Source organism: Octodon degus, unplaced genomic scaffold (assembly GCF_000260255.1).
Source record: "Octodon degus isolate 3935 unplaced genomic scaffold, OctDeg1.0 scaffold00011, whole genome shotgun sequence".
NCBI classification, from domain to species: domain Eukaryota; kingdom Metazoa; phylum Chordata; class Mammalia; order Rodentia; family Octodontidae; genus Octodon; species Octodon degus.
Window position 1 is genome coordinate 9,690,524 of NW_004524587.1, and position 12,507 is coordinate 9,703,030.

The 12,507-nt window shown below is 39.4% G+C and overlaps 1 protein-coding gene and 2 pseudogenes across 3 annotated transcripts in view; all 3 read right to left on the bottom strand.

Annotated features, from left to right (window-relative positions):
• Positions 1-12,507, bottom strand: part of Pmfbp1 (polyamine modulated factor 1 binding protein 1) — a 55,236-nt gene that overhangs the window by 19,091 nt on the left and 23,638 nt on the right. The window contains exons 4-6 of one of the 3 annotated variants that reach the window (XM_004626009.2): positions 9,881-10,129; positions 6,198-6,419; positions 448-618 (exon numbers count right to left, since the gene is read on the bottom strand). In XM_004626009.2, the coding sequence (XP_004626066.1) occupies positions 448-618; positions 6,198-6,419; positions 9,881-10,129 (642 nt within the window). The other 2 variants (XM_023709134.1, XM_023709133.1) reach the window with 2 other exon arrangements.
• LOC105741430 lies at positions 11,177-11,756 on the bottom strand (annotated as a pseudogene).
• Positions 11,981-12,507, bottom strand: part of LOC105741408 — a 1,861-nt pseudogene continuing 1,334 nt past the window's right edge.

Consider the following 12,507-nt stretch of genomic DNA (forward strand, 5'->3'; position numbering starts at 1 on the left):
TTCTTTCTTTCTTTCTTTCTTTCTTTCTTTCTTTCCGTTGTTTCTTTTTTGCAGTTCCGGGGATTCGACTCAGGAACTTGTGCTTGCCAGATAAGTGCTTATTCTACTGAGCTAGCTCCCTGGCCCCCAAGTAAACCTCTGCTATGTAGCATTAAGGATAGCTCAGTGAGATTTATTTATCTATTTATGCATTTAGTACAGGGTCTACAGGGTCTCACTACACAGAGTAGACTAGTAATGATCTTCCTGTTTTTCAGCCTCCCAAGCACTGGGATTATGCCACCACAACCAGTCTCAGCCGCCTTCCCAACATGCCCCCGGAGCACCTCTGACTCCTGTGTCTGCCTAAACAGGCGCTTTAATTCCCTGAGCAGTCTGGCCACCCCTCTTTCCCATCTTTCTTTCCTGAGGGCTTTATTGTGGGCCTCTCAGAAAGGCAGCACTTACCAATGCGTTACTGCAGGCTAGTTTATTTCGAAGCTCCTGGATTAGGTCATCCTGTTCAGAGACCTTTTGCCAGACTTCAGATAGTCGTTTCAGGGTCTCCTGATGCTCTTGAATCATGCAGGAAGAAGTGTATATCCGCACCTTTGGGTGATCACCCTTGTTCTCTGGCTCCTAGGAGGTTTAGGAATAACAGGCTGGGTTCCATTTGCAATTTGTGACAGGACTTCAGAATTCCATATCCTTAGAAAATCTCTCTCTTCTCTCTCTCTCCTCTCTCTCCCCCCCCCCCCAGGATTGAACTAAGGACCTTGAGCCTGCCAGGCGAGCACTTATCCCACTGAGCTATCTCATCAGACCCTGAATGCTTAGAAAATCTCTATAGCAATGTATTAACAATATATGTTCCTATATGGCACGTATGGTTTCCTTAAAAGAAAAAAAAATCACTACTGTAGATCCAGAGTAAAATATCCTAATCGTTCATAAGAGAATACAACAACCTACAAGACTCAGGTCTCCTCCTCCGGACAGTCTATGTTACCAGTTATTTTGGTATCTTTCCAAGGATATTCTAGGCATATTTGTATATGCATGTATGCATACTTATATAACCCTATTTGTTTTCTTTGCATAAACTTATTTCTTACAACACTCTTCAAAACACTGTTTTCATGTGACAATTTACTTATGATGTTCTTCTTCTTTTTTTTTTTTCTTTTTGCGGTACCAGGGATTGAGCTCAGGACCTTGCTCTTGCCAGACAGGCACTTATTACTTATGATGTTCTTCCCACTGTTTTTTTTTTTAATTTTTTTCTTTTATTTATTTAATAGAAGGTCTTGCTCTGCAGCTCAGACTCATAGTGATCCTCCTGTCTCAGCCTTGCCAAGGATTACAGACATGTGCCACCAGTGCCTTGTTTCTTTCTTTCTTTTTCCCCCATTGTTACTTATAGGTCTATTTTACTCTTAAAATTTCCAATTACATGAGCAATAATGTCTGTACTGTTGTTTCAAAACATGTAACATTTTAGGCAAGTCTGCATTTCTCCTTGGCATGACTTTAGATTTCGTACCCTTTTCCATTGATCCAGAGATGTCAGGTTGCACATGTCTTTCTAGAACTTTCTAATCACATACTGTAGCTGAATCTATAAAATATGGATTGTGTTGGGTTTTTAAAACATAACAATGGATTTTACTTAATCTGTGTTAAAGATTTATCCATATTAGTACAAGTACTTCTGTATTATACTTTTAAAGTACTTTCAAATATATTTATCATATTTTCATAATGATATTTTTATCATTTCTTATTCTCATTAAGAAATATAGCTTCTTAATGATAGTAACATAGTTTGCTTTTAGTTTTTTCCCCCTAAGATGAAGCTGAAACAAATACTTTTGCACAGCAATCATTGAGAACCTACTTTGGTAAATGTACCTTCAATGCAGTGGTAAAAGGGTAGCTTAAATTCATAGAAATAGGAATACTAATTCATATTTAAACTTGATTGATATTGTATAATTGTCCTAAGAAATTTTAATACTTGATACTCTCATGAATCTGAGTATGAGTCATTTCTAAGAACTAGGCTTTTTGTTTTTGTGTAAAAAATATCTTTCCTTAGATCATCTGAAATCATGCATGAAGGTTACCACACTCTCTTGGTCTGCTCTAATATGGGGTGAATTGATGCGCAGAGTGTAAAAAGAGCCACGTGTTCTAGTTTGGATGTTGGATCTCGTCCTCCTCAAACTTCTTTCCCTCCTGTGCCTTTTCAGGCCAAGTTAGAAATAATTCAAGTTCACTGAGCATGAAACCTGCCCGTGCTGCAGAAAGGTCAGTCACAAATCTAAACTTGACCATAAAGGATGTGTATGTAAATAATTCAGTGTAGAAGAGGGCAAAGGAATTGAAAATATAACATGAAAGTTAAGAGAGAGGAGGAAGATATCTGTGGATTCTAATATTTCCTTAATATTATGGAATGAGAAAAAGGAAATTGATTTAAGAGTAATAGGAGAAACATTCCCTGAATTGGAAAAAAAATGTAGATCTTTATATTAAAAGTCAGTTGTGTTGAGAGGTTTAATGAAAAATAAACTAAAAACATCCTTAGCCTAAAAACTTACTCCAGAGCTTAAAGAGATAAAACAGGAGACCTACAGAAAATGAGAAACAGATTGACATCTGATAACTGATCTTTAGTCCTGGATAGTATAAGGCTGTAGAGCAGTGCAGCACGGTAAAAGCACGAGGAAAGATGCTTTTGAAAGTTTGTATGTTCAGCCAAGCTAGCATTTGAGAATGATGTCAAAATGAACTTTGTTCAGACATAAAAATATTGAGACACTTGGCCACCCACAGTTGTTTTGGAAAGAATTAAGAAGAAACTATTACAGCGAAAGGAAAACTACAGGAATGCAGAAAAAGTGAGTTATAGTTGGGTTATTTGTAGTTTTAAAGGAATAGACACTTTTTATGTTATATGGACAGTTTCAGAGGTTTAAAAAAATGCAAAGCTTTCCAACTCAATTAAGATGCTGTAATTCATGCATTACTACAGGATGAAAACACAAAAGCATAAACCATCAAATAATTTCATTTCTGAAAATAGAAACAAAAATAAATTTTTACAAATTTAATAAAAAGAAAGCTTATTAAAGTAATATATCATGTTCAAATGTAATCTACCTCATTAAAGGATAGGTGCCTTAAAAACATCTGATAAAATACAACTCATTTTTGATATAAAATCTTGATTAAAATTTTTAAAATTCTTGAATTAAAATTCATCTTTAATATAAAATTCTAATAAGCTAGATAAAATAATACCTTAAATTGAAAAACAGTATTAAAAAAGCCAGGAAACAGGGCCAGGCATGGTGGCACATGCCTGTAGTCCCAGCTCTTGGGAGGCTGAGGCATGGGTATTGCTAAGAGTCCAAGACCAGCTTGGGCTACATAGTGAGTTCAAGGCCATTCTGGACTACATGGCAAGACTCTGTCTCAAGAAAACGAAAGAAAGAAAGAAGAAAAACCAGCCAAAACCAGGCACTATACTTAATGGCAAGATATTGAAAACATTTCCTTTAGATTGAAGAGTAAGACAATGATATTATGTTCCATGATGCTCTGCAGGTTCCAGTTAATGCAATATGTTAGAAAATAAAAGGTACAAATTACAAAAGTGAAAGCAATTTAGAAAAATCTGAGATGTTCAACTGAAAATCCATTGAGAAAGCACAGTAAGGTGGCAGAGGAAGAGAGAAGTTTTCTGGTACATCAGTAATAGTTCTTAAAATTAAATGTATGAAAGTTCGTACTCATAATAAAATACAACTGTAATATATCTAGACATGAAGGGCACCTAAGAAAATCTGAATAAAAGTACAAGTATGTCATGTTCCATAGGGTATGCTAATGTCCCCCAAAGTAATATATAGTGAAAAAGTTGTCAACGTGAATCTAAATTTCATCAAGAAGAGATGTTCAAACAGGGCAAAGAAAAATTTGAAATACAGAAAAGTGGACCTATAAAACATGTTATCAGTTATAAAGTCACTGGGAAACTCTGACACTGAAGCCAGAACTAGAAAGTAGATCAGAGGCTGGGGAGATAGCTCAGTTGAATAAGCGCTTGCTTGGCAAGTACAGGGGCCTGAGTTCAATCTCCGGCTCCGGGAAAAAAAAAAAAAAAAGGTGTTTGAGATACAAAGAAACAGATGTCAATAAGTGACCTTAGAAAGCAGATCAAAAGAATAGAGTCTGGAAAGAGCTATGCTTACAGAGGAATCAGTATTACGAGTTGGCACTTGGGTCTGTGGGGAAAAGCCAAAATGTTCATGGTCTGGGGACCACTGGAGATCCATTGAGATAAACACAAAGTTAAAGCCTTATCTCATTATATAAATATTAAAAATATATTCTGGATGGATTAAAGATAAAAACATAAAAGGTGCAGAATTATAAAGCACTAAACGAACATGTAAGATAAACTTTTATCACCTCGGGAACAGAGTTCTTCCTAAGCAAGACATAAAGCCTAGATCTATAAAGAAGAACTGACAGATTCAACTCCATAAAAAGGAAAAAAATTCTGCATGGTGAAAAATATTAGTAAAGTAAAATGAAAATTTACGGACTGGGGGTATATGTAAAGAAGGATGATTACCCGTAATAGATTAAGAAAGTCCAATAAATCAATATAGAAAATATTAACCCAGTTTAAAAAAATGGGGTCAGGATTAAAACAAGCAAATTGTAAAATAAAACTCCACATGGCCAAAACGAACAGCGCCTGTGCTCTTTTCTGTGTGGCAGAGACTGTGATGCACCCCAGGCCCCCTTTGGCCATCCAAGACTTGCTGCCCAAGCCACCACCAGTGCAGCTGTCAGCCACGGGTCCTGGGCAGGGACTGCCTGGGCAGAAGAAGACTGCTTTGCCCACAGTCACATCTCTCACTAGGGGTGGCCCCTGTCCAAGAATGGATCAGCAGGGGGTGCAAAGGCTAGGTCCTTTCCCCTTAACGTAGGATAGCTCTGAAGTTGCCTCCAGCCCCTTGTCTTGCCATGGGATGGGCTGAGGTCTCTGTGAGACTGTATCAGAGCTCAGCTTGTTGCTCTTACAGCCCAGCCACCCCTCCTTCTCCTTCCCTTCACAGGTGTAATACTCAGGTCCCTCCCTAAAAATGACCTGCATGCCAGCCCGTATTGGAATGTTCTTTCCAGGGAACCATACTGGCAGTCATTAGAGCTAAAGAAAATGACAGGTGTCATGAGAAAGCATCCTTCCCCCTTTACCCATCAATTTAGCACAACTTAAAAAGAGTGAAACATGTCATAGGGAGAAATGATCTTCATTATATATGTTAGTAAAAATGTAAACTGGCAGCAACGTTTTAGCTCTATACAATTCAGAAGTAGCTTTAAACATTGAAAACAAGACCACCCTTTGATGAAGCAATCTCACTTCAGGAATTAACCTCTAGAAATAAGGATTCTTGGTACAGTTTTTTAACAGAGGGCAAAAGGTCAACAGATGGTACATCCATACTCTACAACAAGGCAGTGACAAAAAGAAATTAAGATATGCATTTTAAGACCAGTCTTAAAACATTATTTTAAATGTTTACATAATATCTCCACGTAAAGACAGAACTCTGTCCTTTAAACATGTAACTGCATAGAAGCAGCCCTGGGAAGATTCCCAGCACACAGAGACGAGGCAAGAGCACCTGAAGGTGGACTTTCACACTTTCTCTCCATGCTTGTGTCTGGGGAGTCAATATTATTACATTATCTGTGTCAAATTGAAAAGCAATTGAAAGAAAAGAAGAAAATCCTGTTCTTTCGGTTCCTCTATCCTGTGGAAGGGGAAAGCCTCATGACTTTCTCCTGCTTGATCCTAGAGCTGTAGTCTGCAAATGCCCTGTGACCTGCAAGAGCTCAGTGCCCATCTCCACAAGAACACGCAAGACTGGGGCCTTCTCTCAGTAGTCCTGCGGTCTTAATAGAAATGGAAGCACTTTGTACCCATTAAATAGCTTCAAAATTTCTAAGGGGTACTCGTAAAGGAGATGCAAAAGTCAGCCATGCAGGAGCGAATGCCTAGAAATTTCAAGGGCAGGAAGTGGTATCTGGCTGGAGGGTGCCTGGAGGAGGAGGCAGGGACCCAAGAGTGAGCCACCCAGGCGCCGGTTGGCTGGCCAGCGCTGCTGGCCTGCGAGGTCTGGCTTAAGTCTCACCTGACTGATGAGCCCGCTGAGCTCCCCCTCTAGCATCTTCACTTGGCACTCCAGGAGCTCGATGTTGCTCAGGGAAGTCTGGTATTTATCCCTGTAGAGGTTTAAGCTTCTTTCTAGAGAGACAATCTTGTCCCCTGCCAAGGCAAGCTGCTCCTGCGCCAAATGGAGCTTCTCTCCTGTGTTCTCAGGATGGTTTCCCATTTCCTCTTCATAGAGAATCACCTGTTAGTGGAAGAATAAAACCACATTGAACCCTTGGAAACAGCTTATGAGAAACAATGTGGTTATAAGACCCCACACAGAGCAGTCCTTCATCAAAACTAGCAACCCAGATGAGCGGACTTCATGCAGCACAGCCCTAAAGGCTTCAACATATGATATCAGGATGTAAATGACCAGACATTAAAGAGATTGATTTCTTTGGAGGGAAGCTACTTAAAAGCAGGGACCATGTCTATCACCCATTCTGTCCAGAATGTGATAGGAGCTCAATAAATACTTATTGATTAATAGGAATGGATTTGTTTTGCTCCATATTTTTAAGGGCTTGAAATGCCAGCATTTTTTCTTTCTTAAGCAGTGTCTAGAGATGTAATTTGGAAAATGTCGAGCACTCACGCACACAGGTCCACATTAGTAACATTCCCAAGAGATATTGGGGCACATGATCCAAAGCCCCTGTGAGATTTGCATAATCCTTACTTAGACTTTGTTCTTTTCTAATCAATTACTCATCTCATTGACAGATATTTATTTTTATTTTTTATTTTTTCTATTCAGGGACTCACTACACAGTGCATTTCAGAATCATAGTGATCTTAGCCTTCTCAGCGCTGGGATTACAGGTGTGTGTGCCACCATGCCCAGTTTCAGTGGCTGGCACAGTGCACCCAGAGCTCTCAGGTTGGCAGGGCATGCAGTACCAGGAATCAAACCTGGGTCCTTGCACTTGCCAGACAGGCACTTAGACCACTGAGCTATTGCCCCAGCCCAACAGATATTTATTGAAAGCTCCTGAACGTTGTATTGGATGCAGAGGGGACCCATACATATGAGACATAGGGTACCACTCAGAGAGTTTGAAACTCAAAATCTTCCAGAGATAAGATTTAAAATTTATGAGCAGTTAATCCTTAATTTATTTTGCCTTTTTTGGGATTCTTTTTCTTTTTTCTCTCTTCTTACTTTCTTATATAGTTTTTTCTTTCTTTTTCCAATTTTGCATGCGTATATCTGGTAATAGGAACAACTAATTCGAAGACAGCACTATGCAATACAACAAATACTGTGAAGTTCATATTATTTTATTTAGTGAAATTCTGTATTATTTGCAATTTTTCTGCTTTAATACTATTTTGTGCTCTTTAAAAAATTAAAAAAATACCAACCTGCACAATATAACCGAGCGCACTAAATTATATGACTCAAATTATTCATGTTCAAGGGGTTAAGCAGAGATTCCTTGAAGAAGGCTTCATCCTGGTTCAAATAGACCAGTTCTGAAAGAACATGTCCCGTTCATTTGAGCTAATTATACTTGTTGTCTAATAGTTGAGATTCTTCTTATAAAAGGATCAAATAGTTTAAAATGTTTATTAGGTAAGAAGAGGGGTGAGGCCTGTTTTATATTCAAATGTTTATAATAGAAGTTGTCAGTGGCCTACCCACATCCCCTTGACACTATGTCTTTCCACATTAAACCTATCCAATGGCAACCATTTTTGACTCTGCCTGAGCACTTCTTTGGCCCAGGAGCCCACGCATGCAGAGGGTGAGGGAGGGGAGGTTAGAAGAGCTTAGGAGCTCACATCTCTAGGAGCACCTCTTAGGCAATGACTGGAGTGGGTGGCTGGGTTCACTCTGAGGCATGTTCTGGTATCTTCCAGAGCTCTCCAGAAGGATCAAACTGCAGTTGGTTCTGATCCATAGACTTCCTGCCCTTCTTTGACTCACTTCCTTGTGTGCTTCCTGGAATTGCCTCTGGAATTAACTCTTCCTCGGACTTACAAGGTTGTCTTACCAGTGATCGTGACCATTTTAGAGCTTTCCGTGATGACAGCCTGCTGCAACATGTGTGTCTTAGGTGCTCCACCACGGTGGGCTCTGCTGTTGACAGAACCCAGCCTTAGGTAAAACTTTGATTCTTCTGTGTAACAAAGCAATGGAGGAACCTGAAAGAAGGCCTAAAATAAAATTTCTAAAGCTTTCTCTGTTCAAAATCTGTGACAGTGATGGCTGCTTGCTGGATCGCATATTTATTCCCTGCCCCTCTCAGTAGAACCTTGTCTCTGTTGGGAGAGGCAATAAATCTCCTGAAGCACTACACCTCCTAGGAACCAAGTGTAGCCACGTGGCTAATTCTGGCCAATGACATGAGTGTACTGTGGGGGTGTTGGAAAGTGTTCTTGAAATGAAAGGGTGTGCTTTTATTCCCGCCTCCGTCTTCGTCTATATTATGTGATGGCTGGAGTTCCAGTAGCCACCCCTGGTGATCTAGAGCATGGAAGTCCTGAGCTGAGGTGACACATGCAATTGCCATTACAGTAATAACCCCCTGTCTCTGATCTCCTTCTACATGACATAGAAGTAAACTATTATTTATTTTCTGGTTTTTGCAAGTATATGCTATCTCCATATGCTTAGGCTTGCTTTATTTAGGCTGCACTCTTTTGTTTAAGTTGTAGCAAACCAGCCAGTTTGAACATACCGGAATATTAGTTATTAAACTGTGGTTTATACTCCTAGACTTTGTCCTAGAATCTATTTTGTAGGATAACCATTCTTTGTTCCTCTCCCTCCCAATGCTTTCTATCAAATTCTCCTTTGGTTATAATATTTCCTTTTTAAAATTTCTGTTTTCTAAGGCCCCTCATAAAATCCCTGCAGTTGGTTTCTACAGAACAACACTGTCTAAAGCATTCCTTGGAATTTTCCTTAAATCTGAAGAAAGAAAATCTCAAGGGCAGCCCCAGTTAGTAGTCTGCTGGCAGCATTATTCAGAGCCGTGGTCTTACTGTTGTTAATGCTCAACTGGCTTTAGTTCCGTAGCTTTGAATATTTGAAATTTACTTGGGATTCTACGGGGATCCTACTGTGGTTTAAAAAATACTTCCCTGGAACATGAATATAAATGAAGGCCCAGAATATACTTAAGCTAAGTCTACAGGATCTAAACTTCCAGTCTGAAAAAAATGATCTGGCGCTCTCAATGACTGATTTAGATTCAGTGTCAGGTTTTCTTATCAACCATGCAGGTTCCAGGAATTTATATGTCATCAAGGCCTGATATGTCTAAAAAATAGTTGATTTAATGGACCTTATCCCTTTTTTAAAAAATCCTCAGGGACCCAGAGTCTTCTGCATTCCAATGGCAGTGGTGACAGAATAGACAGGATGGACTTGTGTGTTCACAGGCGTGTGCAGCTTACATGTCCCGCGTGCATTAACACTGGAGAGCTAACCCAAGTGTGGCATTAGGTTTAGTTTTTTTTTTTTTTTTTTTTTTCTGCTCAGCTTCAGAAAGATCAAGAATCAAAGAGGGAGAATTTATAAAGCCTGCTCAAGATGTCATAAAGCTGTCCTCATTAAGCCTAGCATTTACTTTCTCTTAGGGCTGGGCCACCGGCCTGTTTCCTATAGGTCCTCGGGCATGTAGGACACTTCTACAGTTGGCATAGTGATACCTCATCTTCTTTCAGCTTGCAGTGATGGTGCAGGAGAACCAGGTCGGATGTTTGCTTCTCCAGGATGGACTGATACTGCAGGAGAGAACAGTAGGAGGTTTGCAACTCATCGGTGCGGAACTCCAATTCTTGCTGAAGGGCCAGCAGCTTCTTCTTCAGTTGCTGAAGTTGTCTCAGATGACACGCTTTAGTAGACCCAAAATCTATCTGGGACTCCTCGAACGCTAATGTCTGTGCCTGCTTCTTGTTCTATAATATGGGTAGAACATACAGAGAAAGCTTTAGATTGTCACTAAGGATGCAATGATTCTTTGATTTTTTTTCATTTGTTCAACCATTCACATCTACCCATCTACCCATTTCTAGTTTAATTCGAAGAGAACTTATTAGCCATTTCATCCTATTCATAGAAAAATATGGCACTTTGTAGTCTCACTCTATAGGAAGGTTCTTACCTTTAGGAGCTTATGGTAAATCAGAAGAAAAAGCATTGTGTAAAAGTTCTAGGGAGATGGGTGTAACACTGGTAATGTTTTGCCCTCGCACATACAGAACACAATGGACTCAGAAGGAAGTGGATTTTTGGTTGGGGTTCATGGACTAAATTGGGTATTAAAAATACCTAGGCAAAGGAGCACTGACAGGAGTGAAGTGTGAAGTCTTGGAGGTATTGGAATTCTAACAAAAGGCAGAAATACTATGCATGTTTTAAAATTAAGTTTATTGAGAAAGAAGTAGCAAGAAGACAGTTTCAAAACAGGTTAGTAGGACAATTACAAGAATTAATACATTACATAAGAAATATTATTTACATCTGCACTGACTCTGTCTTCTTCTGAAAGATATGACCCTAGAGATGCTGTGTGTGTATACACGTGTGGTGTGTGTATGTGTGTGTACACACATGTGTTCTGTGTGTGTGTGCGCATGCATGTGGTGTGCTCTTTCTTTGAAAATACACAATCTGTTAAAAATATTGCTAGGTCCACCCTCCATTTCTATTCATTCACATATCCTGAGGACCTACTGTACCAGACATTCAGCTGTCATGACATCCCTGTGTTGTTTTTCTAGAATAACTGAAGCTTTGCACTGATGCTTTTACATTTTCTTGTCCAGTATCCCATATAATAGTGACACGTGAGAGAGAGAGAGAGAGAGAGAGAGAGGTGAGGAAAGGGGCGGCAGGAGGGGGTTCAGGTTTTTTCAATAAAGATCTTTTATTGTCTCATTAAAATATCACAGATTGGCCTCACCATCCAGAAGCTTGTTTCTGTGGCTGGGTAACTCCTGGATCTTACTCATCCGGCTGCTGAACTGTTCCCTTTTCAGAAACATAGACACCATCCAAAAACTTTCTGATATCCTTGTTTTTGACTGTTGTGGCTTGCTGAATCAAAGCAGCTGAATTTGAAACAAGCTCAGTGTCATTTCCTTCAAAGATTAACTTACCTTTCTGGGCTTGAGATACTGAGCAAGCAACACCTGCCCTCACACGAACTTGGCGAATGTATTTTTCACCCAAGAAATTCCGGATTTTGACAAAAGACCCATTCTCCTGAATAATGACGTTGATGGGGAAGTGAGCACAGACAGACCTCGTCTTGTAACGGAAGCCCAGTGCGACCCCCTTGATCGTGTTCTGTACATGGCTACAGACTGTGCGGACAATTGCCAACTCCTTTCTGTTTCCCCACCCTTTGTCAACCCGGAGCCTCTTCTTTTTCTTCCCAAGGAGACTGAGTTCCACATTGATGTGGTTGAAGTCCCTCTGCAGGGCTCCTCTGGGGCCCTTCACAATAATTGTGCGTCCTTTCAGAGTGATGTTGACATTTTCTGGAATGTCGACAGTCTGATTGCTAAGAATGGTCTTCATTCTTGCTGGAGATGTGGCAAAGAGCAGGAGAGGATTCTTAAACTCTCATAACTGCTTATTATCTTTCTGCTCATACTTGAAGACCCTGTTTAAATCCTGTTCTCCTTGTTTTTCTCTCAATAGCTGTCTTTGCATTAGTACCAGAGACCTTGCTGGTATGTTCATTTTTCAATTGTACCTCTTTAGATTCTAAACTTTTGGAGGACAAAGGTCTACATCTTCTCCTATTTGGTCTTGAGTAGAGATTCATACATCACTATATATTAGATGAAAGAAATGAAAATAGAGATTAAAAATTTCAGCCGTTGCTAGGAATTTGAATTTGTGGATTTGATTTCATGAACAGAGTATTTATTTAACACAAAAGCTTTCAAGCTTTTAAAAATTAACTTTTTTACATCTCTATTGAGGTATATTATAATATCAAGTAATTCAATTATTTGTAATAAAATTATAGAAATATACAGCCATCATTATAAAGCAGTTTCTTTCTTTCTTTCTTTCTTTCTTTCTTTCTTTCTTTCTTTCTTTCTTTCTTTCTTCTTTCTTTCTTTTTTTAGACTCTTAATTTTAATGGTTGGTAACTTCTGGTTGGCTCCAAATGGGACAGTTAAACAATATTACTTAAAGACCGACAAGCACGTTCACACCCCCCTGGCAGCGTTGGCTTCTATCCACAGCCCACTGCCTAGTTAAGACTTCCATAGCCTCAGACCCCTTCCAGAGTTATGGAAATCATATATATATATAT